At 38.6% G+C, this 25,948-nt stretch overlaps 1 protein-coding gene and 1 non-coding gene across 4 annotated transcripts in view; both read right to left on the reverse strand.

Moving 5' to 3' along the window:
• The window catches only part of Mcm9 (minichromosome maintenance 9 homologous recombination repair factor), a 66,579-nt gene extending 46,381 nt beyond the window's left edge, over window positions 1-20,198 (reverse strand). The window contains exons 1-7 of one of the 3 annotated variants that reach the window (XM_042701984.1): window positions 20,106-20,198; window positions 17,003-17,321; window positions 10,498-10,817; window positions 8,923-9,004; window positions 6,166-6,366; window positions 5,448-5,573; window positions 3,695-3,814 (exon numbers count right to left, since the gene is read on the reverse strand). In XM_042701984.1, coding sequence (XP_042557918.1) covers window positions 3,695-3,814; window positions 5,448-5,573; window positions 6,166-6,366; window positions 8,923-9,004; window positions 10,498-10,817; window positions 17,003-17,306 — 1,153 coding nt within the window. In that variant the 5' untranslated portion in view covers window positions 17,307-17,321; window positions 20,106-20,198. Of the gene's footprint in view, window positions 1-3,694; window positions 3,815-5,447; window positions 5,574-6,165; window positions 6,367-8,922; window positions 9,005-10,497; window positions 10,818-17,002; window positions 17,322-20,105 lie in introns of those variants that run through there. The other 2 variants (XM_042702427.1, XM_042665697.1) reach the window with 2 other exon arrangements.
• Window positions 20,199-20,969: 771 nt separating this feature from the next.
• On the reverse strand, window positions 20,970-21,076 carry LOC122103408. The gene has a single exon (XR_006146747.1). It is a non-coding gene; the product is annotated as a U6 spliceosomal RNA (small nuclear RNA).
• Between the last annotated feature and the right edge of the window lie 4,872 nt (window positions 21,077-25,948).

Here is a 25,948-nt window from a genome sequence, read left to right on the forward strand (position 1 = left end):
ACTACAAATTATTATTGTATAATAATTTCAACAGTTAAGAGCAAATACAAACTTCCCTAAATTTAAGAATAAGTGATTATTATGGCTCTGATCTGTTCTTTGAGTTTGTACAAACATTATGAACTTCAAAAACTGTTTTGGTAGATCATGTGTTGTTGGCATTATTTATTAAAAACAGTGGCTTTAGAAAAGCATAGTTAGCTTTAATCATAATACATTACTGTTTTGTAATACATTACTATTTTGGAAATAGTTGTGTTTTTTTTTCACACCTGTAGTATTCTTTTCCACACCCTCTGACACTCATGAAGAATACCATCAAGCATATATGTAATTGACATATTCTAGGTAGTTTTTCCAGATAAGTTTTTGAAAAGCAGTCTTGGGAAGGAATTCACTAATTAAATGGGCCAAAAGGTTATTTTTCATTGATGAGAGCTAGGTACTTCCTCAAACAGTTCTTAAGCTCTGTTAAATTAAGGGTCGCATATTTTCATTTGGCTCTTGCTACTAAGCAGGATAGCCTATGATGCAGATTTTGCAGTGCCTTCATATCTAAAATTTTTATACTGCACTTTTAAAGCATTTATTTTGAGGAAATAAAAGGGCATTTGTCTTACCACATACTTGAGGTGTATATATTTTCTGTCATTCTAAAACAAATTTGTGAAGCAAAGTTTTGCTGAATGGTAAACTTAGAAATTTAATACTCTAGATTATCAGAATATTGTCAGTTAACTAGTTCAGATTTTAAAAATAAAATACTTCAGACTGTTAAAACTATATGTAGAAAAATCCTGTCTAATTGCAATTAAAAGGTACTGTTAAAATAATAAAATGAAAATAAAAGTAATACTTTCCAATGAAGAGCTCAGTGATTAATATTGAAGGAACAAGATATATATGCTTACTAGGAAACTAAATCACCAAATAAAGCAATTCACTGCTGAGTTTTAAATTATAAATAAAGGATAACTTTGTAGTGATATCAAATTATTAGGTTTTTATGTCAATTTGTAAAAATGAATTTTGGACATAAACATACCTTTATTAAACTTTATGTTCTGTAAGGTAATTTTAAAATTAAAAATCAGTGAAAACATTAAGAACAAAAATTAATAACCCCACATGTAGGAATTTTTTTTTCACCATTTAGCCTCATTTATATACTATATCTGAATTATAGCTGCAAGGCTTAGAACTGTTTTTTCTTCTTTTGATCATAGTAAATAGCTGTGTTTATGAATACAAACATGAAAAGAAGAGATAGGTAAATAGGTTGGGAATGAGGTACCATTTAAATTCCAAAACATTTCCAGAAATCTAAAGAAGCATGCATGCATACACTCATTTAGAACCTTAGGTTTCTATGTTGCTACAGTTTTAGGATTTGTAGTTACTACCTTTACCAAGAAAATGTAGCAGCAATTTTCAAAGCTTTAAAAATCTTTGGTGTAAGTTAAGGCATCAGCCTGTAATACAAGTATATATTTACATTATAAAATACATGAGTACCCCGCTGTATGCAGTGTGCCTCCCTAGGGTTTGCAATGAGAGTTTAAAGAAAGGTCAGTCTGATCTTTTGTGTTGGGAAGTAGCAGCAACAAATTCTCTACAATTGTAAAATTTGTATTTCCTAGTCTTTCCTTTCATATTTGGATTATAAGATGGACACTAAAAAAGGCAAAATGCTTTTTTTTTGTCGGCCGTGGGGCTTGAATTCTAGGCCTGAGTGCTGTCCCTCAGCTCTTCAGCTCAAGGCTAGCGCTTTACCACTTGAGCAATAGGGTCACTTCTGGTTTTTGGTGCTTTATTGGAGATAAGAGTCTCACCGTCTTTCCTGCCCGGGCTGGCTTTGAACTGCGATCCTCAGATCTCAGCCTACTGAGTAGCTAGGATTACAGGCCTACTGAGTGGCTAGGATTACAGGTGTGAGCCACCGGCACCCGGCTGCAAAATGCTCTTAATACCCTTTTTACAATTTCATCATTAATACCGATATTAACATAATCTTTTTGTGTCTGGATTATGATGTTGGCATTAAAGAGGGAAAAGTTAAAAACACTAACACTAATCAATTTATACTGAGCCAGCACCCAGTTCTTTATAAAACTTCTCAAATAGTCAGAAATTATTAGTAGCCTGTAAGATGGCTTAGACTTTTTCTTGGCATTCTTTGTAATTAGGAAACTCCATGTAATTATTTGGGAAACCATCTTTATTTGTTGCTGTATCATTTTACACAAATTCTAGAGCAATGCGATATTGGGATTGTAAAATGCACTTGGTTCTTTATATTTATATTGTTATTATTTCCAGTATCCCTAAGTTTACCCATTCAATTCACAAATTCCTTTTTGTCAACATTTATTAATTTACTTTTTAGCTATATTTTGAAGTCTGAGTTCTTTTTAACTTACAAAGGACTATTTTCTGTTGAATGATAGATTTTAAGGTACAAGCTTCTCATAAGAAATTTGAGTGTAGGCCAAAGAAGTGAGGCTCTCTTACTAAGCAGCAATTAACTTGTAAAAGGTGTGAGACCAAAGATCTTATCTATTTAACTATCTGTTTAACTGTTTAACAATACAAAACAATGAAAACATTTTCCCTAAGTCACCTTATAATCAAATCTTCTTTTTTCATACTGGGGTTTGAACTCAGGGCCTCCCTCATACTTACTGGGCAAGTACTCTATACCACTTGAGCCACAGCTTTGTAATCAAACCTTGACATTCTGTCTGCCTTAAGCAACAACCCTAGTTTTTTTTTTGGGGGGGGGGAATCCGGTCATGGGGCCTGAACTCTGGGCCTGGGCGCTGTCCCTCAGCTCTTTAGCTCAAGGCCAGCACTCTACCACTTGAGCTACAGCGCCACTTCTGGCTTTTTTCTTTTTGCTTATATGGTGCTGAGGAATTGAACCCAGGGCCTCATGCATGCAAGACAAGCACTCTACCACTGAGCCAACTTCCCAGCCCACAACCCCAGTTCTATAATCAAACCTTGACATTCAATCTGCCACTTGAGCCAGGCCCATAATCAAACCTAGACATTCTGCCACATGAGCCACACCCCAGATTCTATAGTCAATGGTGATGTTCTGTCTGTCACTTGAGCCATGCAGTTCTATAATCAAACCTTTACATTCTGTTCACAAAAGCTTTTAAATGTGCTTATGGAAAAATCTACACGTATGAATGAAGCTCCTTGTATATGTGAAAAGTATGCTTTCTAAATACAGATAAATCTCAAGTCTATGAAATTTCAGTAGGGGCTACCATTTTCCATGAGATTTAGGGTCATGCAAATGCCTTACATCCCATGCCATCTATTTACTTTTGTAAAGTGAACTTTTCCCTATTTATTTTGATGTTTTGTCTGCTTAGGTCTTCATAAAATACCAGATAAGTAAGGTGTACGTTTTACTGCGTAAGTATATAAAGGTAATAATCACTAGACTGACAAAAATCCTAGCACTGTTCAAAATTAAGGTGCATAAGGAAGTTGAAGATGGCGCTTTTAAAATATTTTTTTTAGAGCTTCAAAAGTAATGTATATTTCCTTTAATATTTGGCAGTAACTTAAAAACTTAGCAAGGAATTTATCCTTTCATAGGTGCTTTTTCATAAGGAAAAAAACATTTTATTAGCTCCTATAGTAATGTTAAATTACTTGAAATCATCATGTAAAATACCTGCACTAGTAGATCCAATTCCTGTGGTCAGCACAGATCTTGGTGTAATCTTTGCCGCATATTTGAGGAATTGAGATTTCCCTGTACCAGGATCCCCAACCAGTAAAAGATGAGATTCACCTAGAAAAATAAAATATGTAAAGTTTTAAATTTCTATGAGAGGATCCATGAATAATTATAAGTATAGTAAATCTAAAAGAAAATAGTTCATATGGAATGCCAACAAATTTTCTATACTATTTTGATGTATATTTTTATGTAAGGACATTCAAGAAAGGATTTAACTAGGAAATCTTTAGAAAAGTTAACTGTCAAAGCAACTTTTAGTTGATTACTGAATTATGACATTTCAAATATATATCATATTAATAGATTGTATGCTATTTCCAGATGTTTTAAGCCCTGTTTAACATTTTAAAAGTTCTTGGCATATAAGGTTTCTGATTTGATTTTTATCTATTTTTTAAATATCAAACTACTGTGATTAAAGCTTTCCATACAAGTCATATTAAGGTTTTATTCTATTTGTATTTAGGTATTTGTAAGTGCTGGAGACTTTATAAATGCTTTATACTTACTAGATCATTTAAGAACAATTAAAAGATTTTCATTTTATGAAAATTTTGGTAGCTTAAAATATTGTAGAATTACTTAAGTACTCATTTTTTCAAATATAACATGAATGGAATATAACAATTCTATGATACATATCATTTCACTGACCAAAAAGTATTCCTCAAGTATTTTCGAAGTATATTAATTGGAAATCCATATTTAAGTTCAACATTTAGTGGAGTACCTTCCAAATATTAGGTGAGCAACAAACATTCATATACCTTATAAATTAGTATTTTGTACTACAATGGATGGTTTTAGAGTACCTGTTAAGTCTGATTTATAATAATGTCCTTTTAGTTCTTTTGGGTTACACTTTGCTTAATAGGGCCCATATAGGAGACATTCAGATCAGTTAAGCTGCAAAAGAGCTTTCTACCATCCAGATACAATTACATTTTAGTTATCTTTACTTGAATGTGTGACCTATACCAGCATCTCGTGCAGATGGCACATTTACTCCCACCAGCAGAAGGGGAATCGGCAGGCAGATGACTGGAGTATCAGCTAAAGAAACACTCCGGTAGTTACAGATGGAGAGACTTGATTTGGAGACATTAAAATCCACTCTTTCTAACCTTTTTCCTCTTAAATAGTGATCAAGGGATCCAATGAAAAAACATAGTAGGGCTGTGAAGGTGGCTCAGTGGTAGAGAGCTTGCCTTGCATGCCTGAGGCCCTGGGTTTGATTCCTCAGCAACACATAAGTAAGCAAAAAGAAAAAAGCCAGAAGTAGCGCTGTGGCTCAAGTGGTAGAGCGCTAGCCTTGAGCTGAAGAGCTGAGGGACAGCGCCCAGGCCCAGAGTTCAGGCCCCATGACCGGATCCTGCCCCCCCCCCGCCCCCAAAAAAGAAAAAACACAGTAATTAAAATATAAAAATATTATTTTGTGCCATTCTCATAGGTGATAGCAGAAGTATATAACTATTGACAAGTTTTAATATTCAATCTTTCTGGAAATATAGAAATTAGCTTCTAACAGATACAAGTTTATGCTTAAATATGAGACATACTGCCAGCTTTAAATAACTACATTTAGAAAATAAAACTCAACAAGCAGTTTTAATTTCGGAGAGAAAAAGTCTAGCTTTCTTCTTATATATGTTCATACTTCTCAAAAGCTTTCAGTGGTACTTACCCCTGACCCTTGTTCCTGCGGCATCTGTCCTTGGAATCCCACCAGCTAGCACCAGAGACACAGCAAGCTTTACTAGATACATCCCAAACACCTGAGGGCACAAGCTGGCCAGTATTTCATTCCTTCCTGCAAAAGACAAAAAGCTCAGAAGTCACCTAGAAACCTTATTAAAATCTCTCTTCCTAGATTAACTACTATCTTACTATAAGCATATTCTTCCTAAAGTAAATTAAGAGGGCCATATACAAATAATTCAAGCATGATACCAGAGTCTGTGTCCTTTGCTACTGGGATGATTCTTGTTACCAAGTTACAGTCCACCTTTTCTCAACAAAACTGACTCTTTAGGCTTGGGTGATTTCCAGTTTGTTTTTTACAACTGCTAGTGGGACCTATTAATGATTTCTCATCTTCCTCTTCATTCCTGTCCTCTAAACAAAGAATTTAAAACACTAAGGAAAAAGAGTAAAAGACTGAGATCTAATTTATGTAGCTATAAGCAAGGCTGGGTGCAGCATCAATTTTGATCTGTGATCAAGAAGATCGCTAAGAATAAAAGTCTGCATTCCAGAAAAGAACTTCAAAAGAAGACTATGGATAGATCCTATGGATCCTAATGCTTTGAAATCAGCTGAGAGTTACACAGCATTTAAGATTGTCTGTAAATCACAGCATATTTAACAACTGAATGTGTTATCATTATGTCCTAAACACAAACCTGCAAAAGGATCACTCTTATAGTATTCCCAAAACTCTTCAAATTCCTTTCGAACTTCCTCATCCATGACAATACCCGAAGACTGCTCATTGTTTACTTGGACATAGTTGGCTTTCAGGACTATCTCCACCTCACAGCGTACATCTTGCTGAAAGGGTTTCCAACGCTGCATTACAACTCCAAAGATAGTGATGTCATCACCTAGGAAAAGTCATCAAATTGAGTCTGCATGCTGGGCACAGACACATGCAATCCACAGTAGGATTTAGAGTATACATGCTCATCCAGAAAGCAATCCCCCAGCAATCTGGGGGCAAAAGGATATATTAAATTCTCAATTATTATTTTTTAAAACAGGCACTTTTACTTTTATCTGCACAGTTAAAGGTGAAATCAGTATTTTTGTTTTTCATAATCTATATGGTAACACCAAATTATTGCTCTTCACTGGGAATAGTTTTCTGGTAGATTTATAAATCGTTATGTTGGTGACATGAGCATCAGCTCAAGAGTGCAATTGGAGAAGAGATGTGAGAATTATAGCCCGAAGGCGAATCTATAATCAACTTGGTGTTAGGAAAAGACAATCTTGTGATGTTTGGCGCCTACTTTAGTTTCTCAATGTTCATTTTTATTTTTCTCATTTGTTAATATTTTCTTCACTGCTTTCCCTTTAAAAAATGAACTAAAGGAATGAACTAAGAAATCAATGAATACCTCTTCTACAAAGTCAACCAGCCTGTTCCTTTTTAGTGGCTCCTTCCTAAACAGAGAATACTTCCTATCAGTAATAATCAGAATATTAGTCTTATATACTTTCCTAAAAAAAAAACCTAGGTAATTTATCAGCACATTCACAAATAGTATCTGTGCTTGTTATTACTTATACTATATCAGCTAACAAATATATGTGAATTCTTGGCATTCAGTACTTCAATAATGGAGCAAAAGGGGCCAAAACCAAAAAGAAAACACAACTGCATAATCTTCTCAAATTTCAATGCAGGATGTTGGGACAGGCCTCACACCTAATCCTGATATTTATACTTTGCACAACAGTCTCAGGATTAACAGCTAAATTCTTTATAACCAAGACTGTGCCAATTTCCTGTTCTTTGCTGATGCAAATTTCAATGTGTAATGTGTTCTTTGTAGAACTTTAGGTTTCCTGAAGAAAAGTATTTTATAAATGCTAAATACATGAAAGGGGTGGAGCCAGTTCACAGAAGACACGTTTCTAGCCAAAGGCAACTTCATAGTAGATGCTGACAAACACATTAAATAGGTATTTTATACACGTTTTCCCAACATTTTTTCTAAACATTTATGATACTGTTCACCACAAATCTTTTAGGTAAAAATGACTAGATACCTTTAAACTTAAATATTGCAAACAGTCTAGTATGATGATTCTAACAGGTTATATTAAGTCTCCACATTATTTAACTGAAGAACTTTAGATATACAGAACTTACTTGTAATACTCTAAAGTAAGAGTGACTGTGGAAAACGCACCTCATTGAAGAGTGACTAAACACAGTAACTCATCAAATTTAGATTTAAATCCTAGTTCTATTCCCATTGGTTATGTAACCTTGAACAAGTTACACAACTTTCCTACAAAAAGGAAATAGATTTATATCATAGGACTATAATGAGAATTAGGTTAGATAATGCATGTGAATTACCTCATTCCAAATACTGAGTATTTAATAAGTACTGACTACTATTCTACTAACAGTAGTCTGCGTTTGTACAGAACCTAGTTTATTCTGAAATCCTAATTCATATTCTTTCATTTACTCAAGTATTCATTGAGTGGCAGTTTCATATGGCCCTCACAACAGCTGTTCTTTTTCAAATTGCTAATATTATGCTGTGGTACACAGAAAAGAGCCTGGGTCCAGTTAGTGAATCCTGCCCTAGTTCTGTCACCTAACTCTAAGTGCCCATGGACAAGTCCAGCTGTCTATAAAATAACCAACAGAGCTACACCCCTAAACTCTAGCCCACTTCTTGGACATCCCACCTGCAAGCCAGTTTACTCACAAGGGTAATTAATCCTCTACATTCCCTTGCTAGTGACCTTGGGGAGAAATAAACAGTGGCTTTTTCTAATCAGTACTTAGGACCTCCTATACAGGCTGACAGAAATTCCTGTGTGTGTGTGGTACGTTGATCCTGGGCTTGACCTCAGAGCCTGGGCACTGTCCTTGAACATTTTTTTTTTCCCCATGGCTAGCATTCTACCACTTGAGCAACAGTTCAGCTGCTAGCTTTTTGGTGATTAATTGGAAATAGTAGTCTCATGGGCTTTCCTGCCCAAGCTGGCTTTGAACCATAATACTCAGATCTCAAGTCAGCTAAGTAGCTAGGATTACATGCATCTAGCTTGAGAAATTTATTCTTTTTTTTTTTTATTTAATTTTTTTTGTGAACATACTGTACAGAGGGGTTACAATTACATGGGCAGGATAATGCGTACATTTCTTATCAAGCATTGCAGCCTCCTCCTTTGTTTACCCTTCACATCCCTTCCCTACCTCCCCTCTACCCCCCCATCCCCCCGCCCCCTGCACCAAGGTTGTAAAGCTCGTTTTCGACATGACCTTGTACTTCTTATTAAGTACGTTACACTATAGTCCTAACTATTCTGGAGGCTTAAGGGGAAGATTCACTTGAGCCCAGGAGTTCAAGCCCAGCATGAACATCATATAAAGACTGATCTCCACAGGGAAAAATAAGGTTCACTCTTACCAGATTTGCAACTGTCTACTAAGTCATCTTCTAGGATCACTTTCATAGATCGTGGAATACTTCCAACAGATAGCCTTTGAACCTAGCAAGGAAAAGAAAACACTCAACATACTGCCTAATTATCCAGGAGTCTACTAGTAGTTAAAATTACTGTTTCCCTATTTCTGGTATTACCATAAATAAAATTATGATGGAGACTCAAGGAATAGTTCTTGAAAATTACTCTTAGAATCAGTTTAAGAAGCACCAATATGAAAATTATCTTCAGATCTTCCTTGTGGAGGATCAAAGTAAATATATGTTCAAAAACTAAATAACAAAATTACTTATCTAGAAAAGAGAGGCATTTCTTTCCTGGTTTCTGGTTACACATGTCCTTGGATAAATCACCTAGTCAATGATTATTCCTTGTTGCAGAACCTGGTTTAATTCCATGTGGACATGTGTTTAGTATATTCCCAGGTTTCCTTGCACATAGTATGGTAAAATGATTATGTCCAATGAGATATAAGCAGATATGTTATATGATGCAGCCAAAAAAATTTGCTCAAGTGGAGATTTGGTTAGATGGTAGATGCATCCACCATTCTTCCTCTTCCCAGTCACTGACTAGAATAAAGACACGATAGCCACCATCTTGGCCCACAGACAGTGTCATAAAAGTGTGCATTAAGAATGGTGAAACAAGCTGGGTGCTGGTTGCTTACCCCTGTAATCCTAGCTACTCAGGAGACAGATCTGAGGATGGAGGTTCAAAGCTGCCTGGGCAGGAACCACCAGAAAACCAGATATGGCGCTGTGGTTCAAGTGCTAGCCTTAGCTAAAGAACTCAGGGACAGTGCCCAGGCCCAGAGTTCAAGCCCTATGACCAAAAAAAAAAAAAAAAAAAGAATGGTGAAACAGAAAAACTGACATCTTATCCTCCACAGTAAAAAGCTAACATGCCAGTCTTAAATTGCCAAGTTCCTATTCTGGATGAGATACTCTGTGATTAATAAGCTAAGGAAAGGGAAAAAAGGAGTACATTTTCCTGTTTCAAAGTATTTACATAAATACTTCATCTGGCACAACAAATAAAACTGAACCTGAATTCCAAATGGTGCTTTTAACAATGCTTAACCGGTTAAACTAGCTTTTCTCTTATCCTTTAGTTTAAGAACAGTTACTAGAGAATTCTTATAGTCACTTTTATTTTAACATTATTAAGTTATTCCACAATCTTCTTGTCAATGATCTATCCAAAATGGTGATTATTCTATGGTTTCTAAAAAGTGTATTTTAATATATGCACAAGTTTTAGGCTTTGAATTTCTATAAAATGATAACACAAGTTAATTTGTATCCATTCTATATCCATACAATAGAATCCATATCTTCTAATACAGCAATTTGACCACAGGGAAAAACCAAGTCAATTTTATTATTTTCTTTTTTTTTTTTTGTCGGTCATGGGGCTTGAACTCTGGGCCTGAGTGCTGTCCCTCAGTTCTTCAGCTCAAGGCGAGCGCTCTACCACTTGAGCTACAGCGCCACTTCCATCAATTTTATTATTTTCTCATTTATCTGATCACTTACTTGTTCTTGAATTTTTATTTCTTGGTAATCTCTACACCTAGCAGGTGTAGATGAAGACAAGCCTGAGAGGCAAGTGAATTTTGAGGAATTGCAGCTCTCCAAGCTGGGACATGAAGATGGCCGGCAGAAGGTGTAATACTGCTCAAAGTCAGCTTTGACCACAAAAACATGCTTGCATTTGTTGCACATGTAGTCCCGCTCAAACTCCAGGACTTTCACCATACTTGTCCGAATCACTGTCCCAGTGACAGATAAGAAGTGTCCTACATCCTTGGTTTTAGGAATGTGTTCTCTCACTAATTCAGGACAGATGGGCAAACCTGATGGGAAAACATCATTGACTTATTCCATGGAATATTCTCATGGGGAGAAATTACAAGTGGAAAATCTTTGTGTTTTACTTAAGAAAACAATCTGGTTATCAACCCAATTAAAAAAAACAGAAGGGCTGGGAAGGTAGCTCAGTGGTAGAGCGCTTGCCTTGCATGCATGAGGCCCTGGGTTCAATTCCTCAGCACCACATAAGCAAAAAGGAAAAAAGCCGGAAGTGGCGCTGTGGCTCAAGTGGTAGAGAGCTAGCCTTGAGCTGAAGAGCTGAGGGACAGCGCCCAGGCCCAGAGTTCAGGCCCATGACCAGACCCCCCCCAAAAAAAACAAAACCAGAAAAGATTATAATTATCAATGGACTCTTAAAAGCATATATCTAAATCCAGGAGTAGAAAGGAAACAAGTGGATGCAGATATGCACCACATTCCTGCCTCTCCACAAATGAGAAACAAACAAAGCCTCAATTATGTGGCTAAAGAAAAGGTGGCCAAGTTAGTGAGTCAGGCCATACTAGTAAGCTGGAAATGGTGACGCATGGTCTCTCTACAGGGACACGGACACACACACACACACACACACACATACAAGCACGTGCGCACTTGTGTGCACGGAAGAGCTTGAATTCAAGGCCAGCTTGGACTATAAAACTCTCTCATGGAAAGAAAAAATAAGCTGAAACAAGGATAGAAGTTGACCCATTGTAACAATGAGATGTACAAGACACTATGTTGACAACGAACTTTACAACCTGGGAGTGGGGAGGGGGGAGTTGGGGAGGTAGAGAGGGAAAGGATGCTAGGGGAAAAACAAAGGAGGAGGTAACAATGCTCAATAGGAAATGTACTTATTACTCATGTAACTGTAACCCCTCTGTACAGTATCTGTACAATAAAAAATATATATATTAAAAAAAGAAAAAAATATTTAATTAGTAACCAAGATTCAAAAACAAAAAAGAAAGAAGAAATGGATTCTTGTAGGAGGATTATCTCAGTAGGCTATAAATACAGGATATAATTATAATCACATTTAACAAAAACAATGTTGCTGCTTGACACACATAAAATCAATTGATAATTCAGTCAATAACAAAGCAGAGTGATAAAGGGCAGGTAGCAAGATGACCAAACAGTTCCATAGTGCCAGGCTAGTTTGTTCCAGTTAGGATTTAGTGACACAAATAGGATGGTGTTTTCAAGCCTTGACTTACCTGTAAGCTTGACTCCAGTACCACTTTATCTTTTACAAAATTGTATTTTTGACACTAAAAAAGCAAGTAGCTGTGCTAAAGCATGGTAGCACCTCCTTTGACCCTAGCACTCAAGAGGTGGTGGGAAAGTCCAGAGGGTAAGGACAAGTTGGCACAGAGCAAAACCCAATCTCAAAATAACAAACGACATAGCCAAAAAATAAAATGAAACAAACAAACAGAACCATAACCACAAAAGCAAGCAAGTGCAGAGTGCCAAGGAAAAATTTTAGGCAGAAAAGCCATTTTGAAGTTTGCCTGTGATCCAGCACTACAGTGGGAAGATACTGTGTGTGATTAAAGACTACCTTTTAACAGGTTTATCAAGTAAATTGGTTTCACTGGTTTACATCCAGTGGCCTATTGTCCCCAGAATTTAGTGGCACAAAGATCTGGCAACAGTGCACATTAAAGACTGGTCTGTCAGATTTGCTAAACTCCTAAGAAATAACCACATTAGGTATTATAAATACCGGAATTTTCTATGGTTAGCAAGTTTTCTCCTTGCCGAACAACAATAGTAACTACCACAGTGTAGTCTGGGAAGTCTAGAGGGGAAAAGCAAAGGGGTTCAGTAAATTGACTAAGATGCTGGGCTACATTAACCTAATATTTGGTTGTTGTTGTACATTCAGGTTTGAATTTTCCTCCTTTGGTTGGCTGAGTCTCTCCATACACACAGTGATACTGTATGGATAAACCAGATGGTCACTGCTAGCATCTCCCCGGACCATCCCTTTTTCTAAGCTTTCAAGACTGAAGCATACTTTGATTATTTTTAAATGGCTATATTTTTTAATTCACATTATTCAGTTTGCATCACATTCTGATACTAAAGAATCCACACTTTTGCTCTGTGATTTTGTGCTTTGTTATAATTGGCATGAACTTGACAGTTGAGGCTGTCAGAAAACAAACTTATTTCCAAAATCTTGAGGAAATGACACATTAAAACACCCCAGGTAGCTCTCTTCTCATGATGTTAAAATTTTATAAAAAAAAAAACAAAGGTAAATAAATGTTACTAAAAGAACAACTAAATTTTTGGGATATCTGTATGTGTACTAGACATGGGTCCACTCTATTAAGTCTGTGACTTTCAAAATATAGGTCCTGGATAAGCAGCATCTGAAAGCATTGAAAATGTAAATTCCTAGGTCTTGTTCCTGAACTTCTCAATTAGAAACTCTAGAGTGGGTCCAGTAATGTTTAAATCCTTCTAGATAATTTTGATATCCATTAATGTCTACAAACCACAGCTATAAGTAACATGTGGGTGTTTGGTTTTTTTTTTCATTGACTTTGGTGTTCACTGTGTGCCTCTTCAGGTGAACCATTGAGAAAACTAGGTAAGATGTAGTTAATAAAAATTCTCAAAACCGGGTGCTGATGGCTCACACCTATAATCCTTTTTATTGGCCGGGGGGGGGGGGGGGGGGGGGGGGGGGGATCAGTCGTGGGGCTTGAATTCTGGGCTTGGGCACTGTCCCTCAGCTCAAGGCTGAATACTCTACCGCTTGAGCCACAGCGCCACTTCCGGCTTTTTTCTTTTTGCTTATGAGGTGCTGAGGAATCGAACCCAGGGCCTCATGCATGCAAGGCAAGCGCTCTACCTCTGAGCCATCTTCCTAGTCCCTCACACCTATAATCCTAACTACTCAGGAGGTTGAGATCTGAGGATCATGGCCCAAAGCCAGCTGGGGCAGTAAAATTCTGGAGTCTTTTATCTCCAATAAATGACCAGAAAACCGGAAGTGGATCTGTGGCTCAAAATGGTAGAGAATTAGCCTTGAGCAGAACTCAGGGACAGGGCCCAGGTCCTGAGGTCAAGCCCCAAGATGGATGAAGGAAGGAAGGAAGGAAGGAAGGAAGGGAGGGAGGGAGGGAGGGAGGGAGGGAAGGGAGGGAAGGGAGGGAAGGGAGGGAAGAAGGAAGGAATTCTCAAAGACCAAGTCAGAAATACAATTGAGAGAATAAAATTCAATGTATTTCCTGGAAAAATAGACCAGAAACTCTTATTTTCATAAGGAAAGTGAATATAGAACTATCTTGGGGTTTTAATAATTACCTCATCTGAAGGCCAAGAGGGATTTTCAACATACCTAAACCAGACTATTTCCAGCCCTTAGTTTTTGCATGCTATTCATACTGACTGGTACACCTTCATACTTTACTAGCTTACTTGTCCTTCTAGAAATGTCCAGTGATGCCCTCTAGGAAAATTTAAATACACCCTGTTCTGTGAGCTAAAATACCTCCATCTGTCTTGAGTGAGGCATGCATCACATAACATGCAGTCTGCCATTAAACTCCTCCACAGCTGTTAACATGTACGTGCCCATGTACCCATGGGCATACATATGCCATCTGGTAACTGCTTAACCACATAGCTCCCTTAGACCTAAATCATGTTGTTTTTAGTTTCCCGAGTCTAGCAATTTCATATACACATATACTCATTCATGTAGAATGAGTATTACTAAGGCAGCAACATATTTTACAATTTAGTTTTTCAAAGAATTTTAAAAATAGGCTAAGTTCATGTGAAATGGATAGGGTCACTCAGAGAATTTTAATATTTAAATTGCATGGGAAGGTATCTAAACATAAGGAGAAACCAGAACCATTTCCTAAATACCATTTCCACGCTAAGACTCATTTAACAATCCTTACTAATTCTAGGAAGAGTTTATTTAGTGCTTTGAAGCATAATTATTAATAATCTTAATTTTTTTAGAGTAGGAAATACAAAAGCTACTTTTCACTTATTTCAAATATCTGGTCATTTTTAAACATTCATTTGCTTTTAAGTAGTTCTACTCTAGTAACTCAACTTTTTGGAATAATAATAAATATTCTTGTTGATTATAGGTACCTCCCTCAAATGTAATATAAGGTAAAATGGTGGACACTGTGCCACTTAAGCCACTGTACCACTTGGATTTTTTTTTTGCTTTATTTTTTTGGATAGGATCTCATGCTATTCGCCCAGAGCAGTCTTGGATGCCAATCCTCCTAGGTATGCAAAGTTGTTTTTTTTTTTTTTATTATATGTATTTTTTTTTTTTTTTGGTCGGCCGTGGGGCTTGAACTCTGGGCCTGGGCGCTGTCCTTCAGCTCTTCAGCTCAAGGCGAGCGCTCTACCACTTGAGCTACAGCGCCACTTCCGCAAAGTTTTTTTTTTTAATGAAAGGAATGTATGGTTTTGAATTTAATGGTTAAATTTAATGATTGCCTTAAATATTCCAGAATTTGCTTTTAATTTTGCCAAGTCTTTCTCAAAAAATAAAATGAAGCTATACCAGTCTTTATTCATTAATACAATGATGATACTTTGAAAGTGTTTTTAGGAGGTTTGGGGATTGATAGGGAGTCTAGAGGTGAGTTTGCATGTGAAGAAACAGGTTTAGTGAGATAAAATAACCAACTTCTTCCCTCCACTCTGAGTAACAAAGTACCTTATGCTTAAGAGAAAGGAATATTCTGATGTAAAAGAAGTACGAGAGGAAGGCAGGCCCACAAGCAATAAGTACTTAAATTTCCCAAACCAGAGAAGTAGCTCTAACCAATTATCCCATTTCTTTCATGATCCAGTACTGCCTTCCAAGAAATGATTTCGTGGAATGAACTATTACACAGTAGTGCTTCTTTTTCCTAAAATTGTTAAGACTGGCTCTTCATTTCCATCTACCTGTTAATAATCATTTTGGGTCCGGTCGTGGGATCTGAACTCAGGGCCTGGGCACTGTCCCTCAGCTCTTCAGCTCAAGGCTAGCACTTTACCACTTGAGCCACAGCGCCACTTCCGGCTTTTTTTCTGCTTATGTGGTGCTGAGGAATCAAACCCAGGGTCTCATGCATGCAAGGCAAGCGCTCTACCACTGAGCCACCTTCCCAGCCCCCACCTGTTAATAATCATTTTGAAAGGTGGGCACCAGTGGCTAACCCTAGCTACGCAGAAAGCTAAGATCTGAGAATCGTGGTTCGAAGCCAACCTGGGCAGAAAAGTCCCCATGAGATTCTTATCTCCAATATACTACTCAAAAAAGCTGCAAGTGGCTCTGTGATTCAAGAGGTAGAGCACTAGCCTTAGTACAGGCAAATCATCATCATCATCATCATCATCATCATCATCATCATCATTTTGAAAACAAAAACTAAGGGGCAAAAACCAAAGACTTGGTGGAAGGAACTCAAAGACACAACTTTGCCACCAGAAGTTGCCGTTTGCGCTACTGCAGTTAAAAATCAAGATGCTTCATCTGTCATGCATGAAACAAAAATAGTGAGTTCCTGATAGGTGGCCAGTACAATGCTACTTTTAATACATAAAACAATAAATTTCCTAAAATGTTTTGAAGATCACTGGACAAAATCTACCACTTTCCTAATTCTATTCTTCTTCTTTTTTTTTTGGGGGGGGGGGGGGGCTAGTCTTGGGGCTTGAACTCAAGAGGTTGAACACTGTCCCTGAGCTTCTTTTGCTCAAAGCTAGCACTCTACCACATGAGCCACAGCACCACTTCTGGGTTTTTCTGTTTATGTGATACTGAGGAATCAAACCCAGGACTTCATGTATGCTAGGCAAGCATTCTATTACTAAGCCATATTCCCAGTCCCACTTTCCTAATTCTTACATGACCAATTCTCATTATTATTAGTAGTTACAGATGCTCATAACAATTTTACATATACACAGAAATACAGATTCAGAAATACTGTTGACCGCACATCTCCTCCCTTCCAATTGTTCATATGACAAGGAACCCAGAAGATAATCACTGTGATCTCAAAGAAGAGACTGGCAGGGATACATAGGATATACATTTTAAGTATAAATAACTACCTCAACAGTACTTGAAGCCGTTATAATCTCTTTAACTGGTCCTAGAAAATGACATGGCAGCAACATTTATTAAGAGACTTACCTGATATCCTGGCATGAAGATTCTGCTTCATAGAGACATCCTCAGGCTGAGAAAGGGACTGGAGTATTGTCAAGGCTGATCTTTGGATTGCACTATCAAAAATAGTTAATACTTCATTGGGAAACACATTGAAATATTCTCCAATTTCCATGTTGGTCTCAAAAAGGGTCATGGCATTAACCACAACTGAATAATGAGCGTCTTCATCTCTTTCCTTCAAGATTAGAAGAATATCATTCTTATGGTACTCTGAAACATAAGACTCGAACACTTGACCCACCAGTGTAACTTGATCGCTATTCATCTTGAATCTAGATCACTAAAGAAAAATAAAAGATAGTATTATACCTCTATAATTCAGAATTTATATAATATTTAACAAGAACAATTAGTTGTAAATCATAAGAATTTTGAGTTACACTATAATCACAAAGCAATATCTGAATTTAAACATCTGAATTGTTAGTCATATAAACATGTACATTAAAAATGAGAAAAGTTAAATTCAAGTCAAAGAATTAGAGAGTGCTATCAAAAGACAAAATAGTACAAACCACTTTTCAAATCTTTTTTCAAATCTTTGTTCACATTAAACCTACAATATGTTTAGTCATTACATATTGTAATGACTCCAGATTTGTTTGACCACATTTCTCCCTCTCTCCTCTCCCACACTCTCTCTTCTCTCTCTCTCTCTCTCTCTCACACTCACACACACACACACACACACACACACACACACACACACACACACACACACACACACACACACACACACACACACACACACACACACTTGCTCTCAAAAATAAAATCTAAGCCTGGAGCTGGTGGCTCACGGTTGTAATCCTAGCTACTCAGGCTGAGATCTGATCATGGTTCGAAGCAAGCCCAGGTAGGAAAGTCCATGAGACTCTTATCTCCAATTAACCAAGTCAAGTGGTAGAGCACTCACTTCAAGCTAAAGAGCTGAGGGATAGCGCCCAGGTCCCATGACTGACCAAAAATAAATAAATAAATAAAAAAAATCTAAATCAGTCACTTTTTTTTTTTGTCAGTTGTGGGGCTTGAACTCTGGGCCTGGGTACTGTCCCTGAGCTCTTCAGTTCAAGGCAAGCACTCTACCTCTTGAGCCACAGTGCCACTTCTGTTTTTCTATTGGTTTATTGGACATTAGAGTCTCATGGACTTTTCTGCCTGGGCTGGCTTTGAACCGTGATCCTCAGATCTCAGCCTCCTGAGTTGCTAGGATTACAGGCGTGAGCCACAGGTGCCCAGCTTAAAACAGTTATTCTTTTAGCTGACGATATTCCCAGTGGAGTTCTTCACAAGCAAGCTTGTTCTAGGTTTTATTCAGACATGAGTGTTCCATTCTTTCTTTGTAATTATACACATATACATCCACAAATATTCTGCGTTGTTAGTTAGAATGATAGCCAGGTTTAAGTTGAATAATGATTCACTTCATAAGTGTACATATGGAAATTAGTATGTTTCCTATTTTTTCTCCCTAATATAACTATAGGCTTCTGCAAAGCTGAATAAATAAACCAAATTTAAAGAGCACCTTTAAAGAAGAGAGGAATTACATTCGAATGAGATGGGAGTAACTACTCAGGACAGTAACAAATGGACTGTCCAATTCAGAAACGCTTGCCTGCTTTGGAAACAGACTAAGTACTACAGGAAAGGTGTTCTCCAAATTTGACTTTTTTTTTTTAGCACTTATCAAACGAGGCTTAAACAAATATGAAGATTGTTACAAAGTTCATAGATTAGCATCCTTAACATGTGTAATTTATGCTATTAAAATATTTTGCCTGCTTTGAGAACCTATTATGTGGGAATATGTGAAAGACTTAAGAACATACCACTGTTAAGCCAAAAATTCTTAGAACTTCAAGCGTCCAGGATGAGATTAAGAATATAAAAGTATATGTCCAAGAGAATAAGTTAAAGTACTCAGAAGGTGGAGATCTGGAGGACTGCAAATGGAGGCACCTGAGCAGTTAACAAGACCCCCCATCTCAACAAATAAGCTTGGCCTAGCAGGATATCACTGTTAGCCCAGCGATGCAACAGGCCTAAGTAGGAGGGTGACCCTATCTAAAAATGAACCTTAAGCTTAAAAGGCTGGTATAGCTCAAGTGTAGCTCAGAGGTCAAACCCCTAATATTGCCAAAAAAGAAGTGGACAAAAATTGTGAGGGTAAATCATGGCCACTACTAATTATCGTTGTATAACTTACATTCTGATAACAGAAAGCAGAAAAAGCATCTGGGAAACAACTGAGCACACAGATTTCCACAATATTGTTTTGCCTAAACAGTGAAACAACAAAAAGCATTGAACTCCTGAAAGGGGCTCCAGGAGAATCTCCCAAGATCCTATCAGCGCATATTCAATGTAGAGACCCACATTTAGCAGTTTGGAAAAGAGCTCCATATCGGCCAGGAGGAGGGAAGCTACAGAATTTAAGACGCAAATTAAAATCAGATGACATTTCGTCTAAGTCACACCAGCGTTTTTATATTGTTAAGGTTCTTTGAAAATAGCCTTCGTTTTCCACATCTGCCCCAAATTAGCCAACTTTGTGCTAACTCATGTCCATGCAGGCAACTGATTTGAGGCACTTACTGTTTTGAGCAAGATCTCTGCACACCCCTTTCTTTAATTGAGTGTCTGGGGTCAAAATGAAATCCTTTGGCTTTATCTCGTCCCCTACAACACGTGTTTGGGAGCTGGCGGGTGGCCCCGCCCCTTCCAGGAGCCACGCCCCCACCATGAAAGCCACGCCCCCGGAGGGCGGGGCCGAGCACGACGTGCCCTGCCGCCCGGCCGCCTGCAGTCTCCCGCCATTCCCACCCGCTTGGCCGCCCGGCAAACGCGGAGTCGACGCGCTCCCGGAGGAATGCTTCCGAACTTTTCTTCCTAACCCACAGGTCCTCGGCCAGCAGGCCTCGCCCTGGGACACCTCCGCGGGTCGGACCAACCCAGGGCTTTGCTCCCGGCGCTCCTTCAGGCAGCGAGTCGCGAAGCTGAATAGTTGTGAACTATGAACAAAAAGACGTGGACAAGAATTGGGATAACCTGCAGTAGTCACCTGGGAGACGCGGCGGCGGCGGCGGCGGCCGCTCACGGGCCCGCACGCAGGGTCTGAAGTCTCCCCGCGGCCTCGCAGCGGGGTCACCGACGCGGCCCGGGGGCGCGCGGAGCCGGCGGGGGCGGGGCGTGCGCGCGGAGGCGCCGCTGGACGCGGGAGCGCGCGGGCTTCGTCAGGCCTGCCTCGCGCCGGAGCTCCGAGCCCGGCCCGGCTCGGCCCCGCGCTCCACCGACCCAACTTTCCAGCCTTGATGGTTCTTCCGGGTGGAGACGCCGGCGAGCGGGCGCGCGCGCACCCAGCTCGGCGCTGCGAGCGGAGGGCGGAACAAGGCGGGCTGGAGAGAAGGGGCGGGCACCGGGGAAGGGGGCGGGGTCTGGGGAAGGGAGGGGCGGGCCTCTGACCGGGCGCCTGGCCCCGGGGTAGGTCGGGGACGGAGGGCTGGGCGGGCCGGCCGGCCGGATTGGTTGAGCTTCTGTGTTTAAGAACTCTAACCCCATACACAAAGGCTCTCCCGCAGTGTTTCCGGATAAATGCTTTAGAGCTTTTGGTTTCGTGAGTGTGTAATCTCATTTACCTAGGGGTAGGCATCAGCACTTGTTCAAAGAGATTGCCTTTTTTTTTTTTTTTTTTTGTGAACATACTGTACAGAGGAGTTCCAATTAGATGGGCAAGATAATGAGTACATTTCTTATCAAGCATTGTAGCCTCCTCCTTTGTTTACCCTTCCCATCCCTTCCCAGCCTCCCCCGCCCCCCCCACCCAATCCTCACCCCCCCACCAAAGTTGTAAAGTTCGTTTTCGATGTGACAACTTGTACTTCTCATTGTTGCAACGGGTCCACCTGTATCCTTAAACGACTTGTTTAAAAATATGGAACTCTTCACGAATTTGCATGTCATCCTTGCGCAGGGGCCATGCTAATCTTCTCTGTATCGTTCCAATTTTAGTATATGTGCTGCCAAAGCGAACACGAGATTGCCTTTTCTTACAGTTTCTCGTTGATGTCCAACATCAGTTGTTTCCTGGCGCTGGTGGTGTGTGGACTGGATTGTGTTCCTCTTCAAAAGAAGATAGTGAAAATTCCTAATCCCCGGGACCCTACTTCTAAATAACATCTTTATAAAAAAAAAATCCTGTCAAAAGTAGGGTGGTTAGGATGGCCTCCTACCCAACAGGATGGTATCTTCAAAAAAAGGAGAATGTTGAATACAAATACTCTGTAGGGAAAAGTCATGGGACCCAGAGAAGGTAGCCACCTGCTAGTCAAGGTATGCTTGAGGGTCTCAGAGTCTAGGAGGGAAGCCTTTAGTACTTTTAGAAGGCATATGGCCCTGGCCATTTTTGAAGTTTAGAATTCTGACCTTTAGAGTTGTGAGAAGATAAATTTCATTTGTTCTAAACCACTCACTTGTGGCATCCCTAGTAGAGTGAATCACATTAATTTAATTTTGAATATTAAATCAACTACTTCTTTGAAAGGATTCCCATTTGGTCATAATGTGTTTTCCTTTTTAAAACTTTTTTTTTTTTGTCAGTACTGGGGATTGAACCCATGCCTTACACATGCTAGGCAACTCCTCTACCACTCAGCCACATCCCCAGCTCTATCTATCATATATACATATCCTTTATATATATGTTATTTTTATATATTTTGGTATATATTATGTTTGTATATTACATATATTTATATATATGTATAATGGATTATAGATTTTGATAATATGAAGTTTTACGTGTACATTTGGGATACTGACCTAATATTTTTATTTGCTGGTCTTGTTTGTAATGTCTTTTTGTTTTGTTATCAAGGTAATTCATCACTGAATAAATCATTGTTTCCCTTTTGATTTTTCTAGAACAATCTTTGTTAAATTAGTTTCTCTTCCTTAAATATTTGTTAAAATTCATCAGCAAATCCATTTCACCATGAAATTTTCTTCCTGAGAAATTTAGCTCTAAATTCAAATTCTTTGGTAAGTATTATTCAGGTTATTTCTGGGTTTCCATAGTTGGTCTTTCCAAGAATCTTGTATTTCTTCTTGTTGCATGACTTACGAACATGGAGCTGTTTGTAGTAGTTCCTTCGCTAGTTTAGTATCGGTGGGTCGTAGTGATGTGATGTCTGGGTTCTCCTCTCCTGTCACAAGTTGCATTTGCTGTTCCTCATCCCTCTGGATGCTCATCCCTCTCAGCTACATACTTTACTCTTGCTCCCCATCCTCAAATACTTAACACTTCATGACAATATGATGGTACAACGCTTTCATGGGAAGTGAGGCAGGGTGAATGAGGGCACAGCAAAACTAGCTTGCATTGTTTCTGTCTTAACAGATACAGGACATATTGTATTCAAGCGTAGAAATGTCATAGTGAATCCCTTTCCTTGTAAAAGTAATGAAAAATTGAACTTTTTACACACTCGATTCCACATTTTTGGTGGAAGAATCAGATTGCCCTAGAGTCTGTGTTGATCTTCAGCCAAGCCACTCTGACTGCCAGAGGCGTTTTGTGGAAAGGGAGAGTTTGCCAGAAACCACAAGTGTCATTGACTTAGTAACTGGGCATAGATTTCCTTCTAACTCCTAGGAGTTAGATGGAATGCCTGTAATTTTGTAGAGCCCATACACCTGCACAACACTGGCACCTGGAACTATTCTTGCCATCCTCACTAAGCATCTAAAGTGGAATAAATTACAGAGTAAAAAATCTTTTATCTCCAGCATTCTTTTTATTATTCACTTCTTTTTGATACAGTCTTGCTATGTATCAAACCCTTGTCTGGCATCAAACCCTAAGTGCTCCTGCCTCAGCCCCTCAAGTACTTCAGTTATAGGCATGTACTACCATGTCAGCCCGTTGTTATCGCTATGCCAGTCTTTGTGTGTGGGTGCACGTATAACTCTAATAATCAATAGAAGATGATCATTGCTTGTTTGCTCGTAATGATCTTTAGGAACATTTGTGGTCCTATTTTCAAATGATTAGAGAAAAATAGCTAATATCAGCTTCAAACATAGTTTGAACCACAATTGGTATATAATATTCAATGAAGTTCTTAAATAAAAGGAACTCAGTGGCTTTCCACAATATTGAAATGTTTATAGTATTTCCCACACAGAAAATTGAGTTTTAATTTTCCTGAAGGGACATCTTATAGCTAAATCATACACTACGGCGTCATGAACTGGTGACGAGACTGATGGTTTTGGAATGCATGACTGAAGCTCTTTGCCCATGGTGGGTGACCAGCATCTGTTATGAAAGGTCCCAGTCAAAATTATTTCTGCTGTGCCTTACAGTGTGGAACTTTGCACTGGAAATCCACCAAAGATTGAGATTTAGAAACTAAAATGAATTCAGTTAAAAGCATATTTCTGAGAAAAACTCTCATTTTATTTGCAATGAGATAGTCAAAGATGGTCATAATGCATTAGAATTCCATAATTTGATTCCATTCTGTCCTTTCCAAAGAATATCATTTTGTATCACAGATAAAAAGCAGAATTAGTGACTTGTCTTACCAGCCAAAAACCTAGCTGAGCCAGGACTTGATGAAAGATTTTCAAGGGACTTCTTTAATCTTACTTCTGTTTTGGATCTAGTGAGACCAGTAAAGAGCTTTTCAAGTGTTCTTACACAGTTCTTACATTTGAGTTATTCCTAAATGCTGTAATTTTCCCTTATCAAAGATTAGGAAAGCTTTTCCTATTTACAAAACATTATCAGAAGGAGTGACTTTGATCATGATGCATTTTACTTATCAATTGACATGTTGAATTGTATGACTATTTAAAGATAATAAAAAATATAGAATTAGTAGCAAAAAAACCCTCCCAAACTGTGATCCTAAGATCTCAGCCTTTTGAGTAACTGGGACTAAGAATATAGTTTTTTTTTTTCTTTTTCATTTTTTTATTGTGAAAATAAGAATATAGTTTTTATTATATATCTTCAGCATATTCATTGTAGCCATATTTTAATCCTTTGGGGACAGAGCTGTCTGTGTATGTGTACGGTGTATATATTTGAACTAAACATAAATTGACATATTTAGAGTTTAAAATTTTATTTGCATATAAAATCACATGTGCATATGGAGATATTAACACATACATAGGGTGTCAGTCTCTTTCTTAAAGATACAGATCTATTTCACTAGACTCCTCTAGTAACCTAGGAGTCAGACATTGGACCTGAAGGAAAAGCCAAGAGGTAATTACATGGTAATTGACTTGCACACAGTTTGGAGAGATGATTTGGAGAGACAGTTTGAGGCTGAGCTGGCAATGCTACTTAATTCTGCATTGTGCCCCACCTTCCTCAGCCTCTGAACGCCTCATCTCTCTGTCCTATCATTGCCTTTTGTTCAAGGAGTTAGCACTTTCTGCCATTCACCATGTCTATTTATTGTCTAGCTCTCCTGCTTCTCATCTATGCTTCATAAAGATGCTACAGGCATACTTGGTTTTTTTTTTTTTTTTTTTAGTGATATATCCCAGCCACCCAAAAATGCCTGATACTCAAGAGATGTTTGTTGAATGACCATTTGTAATAGGGCACACATGATGAGGGCATGGAAAAAACTTCACAGTGGAAGCAAGCAGAACTTTCAGCAGGTGGCAGTAGAACCCCATTTAATGAAGAAGTCCCAAAAAGCAGAAAGGAGAAGTGTCAATGCTTAGCACAACAGGTGGAGGCCTTCAGTTAATTGTGAAATTCTCTGTGTGTGAGGTCATCTTGTCATTGCCTCTGACAAATGTTTAGACACTGAGACCTAAACATATGCTGAGGTACCAAATAGTAAAACATGCTTAGAGAAAATTACAGGAAGAAAAACAAATGGAATGAAAAGATTACCTCTCAATTTATATATAGTCATCCTTAATATATTGTTTATTCAAAAAACAATGCAATCACTGGGATAAGTCTCTGCTACTTCGCCCTTTTTATTAGTGTGGTAAAATGTACATGAAATGCACCATTTCAACCTTTTGTAAAGTATACAATTCAGGAACGTTAAGCTCACTGACCATCTTGTGTAACTTCACCGGTATCATCTCCAGGATTAAAAAAACAAAAATAATTCTGCACAGAAACTCTTGAAAGGTTAGAATACTTGAGGCAGTGACCATTTGTTGCTTGTTTCAGAGCAGAGCAACATGTGGTGCTAAACCACCTGGTTGTGTGCCTTTATAAGACCTGCAAATCCTTAGCTGGGGCTCTCCTCCTGGGCTCTGCTGTGTCGGAGGCCCAAGCTGCAGCCCATTTAAATAAAACAGCTGTAGAGTCTGACTCTCGGTGGTCTTCTTGGTGGGGGTCCTGCAACCTTGGCCTAACACTGTACCCAGTAAACAATCATTCCTTTGTGCCCTCTCCTTAGCCTCTAGTAACTTTTACTTTCTGCTTCCTGAATTTACCTATTCTAGGTAGTCTCATATAAGTGGAGTCACACAGTTTGTTGTTTTAATGAGCTTATTTCAGTTAGCTTTTAAGGTTTGTATTGAGGGCTTTTAAAGACATCTCAGAATTTCTTCCTTTTTTAAGGCTGGAATTTTTTTGTGCTAGTATCAGGGCTTGAACTCAGGGCCTCTTGCTCTCACTTGGCTAGCTTATTCACAGTTGGTGCTGTATCATTGAGCCATACCTCCAGTCTGATACTTTTCTGATTAATTCAAGATGGAGTCTCACAGACTTTTCTGCCTCGGGGAGCTTTGAACCATGATCCCCTAGGTCTTGGCCTCCTGAATAGCTAGAATTCAATCCTGAGTCATTGGTGCCCAGCAAGGCTGGTCCATTTTCTATTGTGTGTAACCACATTCATTCTTCACTTGACAGACATT

Source organism: Dipodomys spectabilis, unplaced genomic scaffold (assembly GCF_019054845.1).
Source record: "Dipodomys spectabilis isolate Male_0828 unplaced genomic scaffold, ASM1905484v1 ptg000001l, whole genome shotgun sequence".
Lineage (NCBI taxonomy): Eukaryota > Metazoa > Chordata > Mammalia > Rodentia > Heteromyidae > Dipodomys > Dipodomys spectabilis.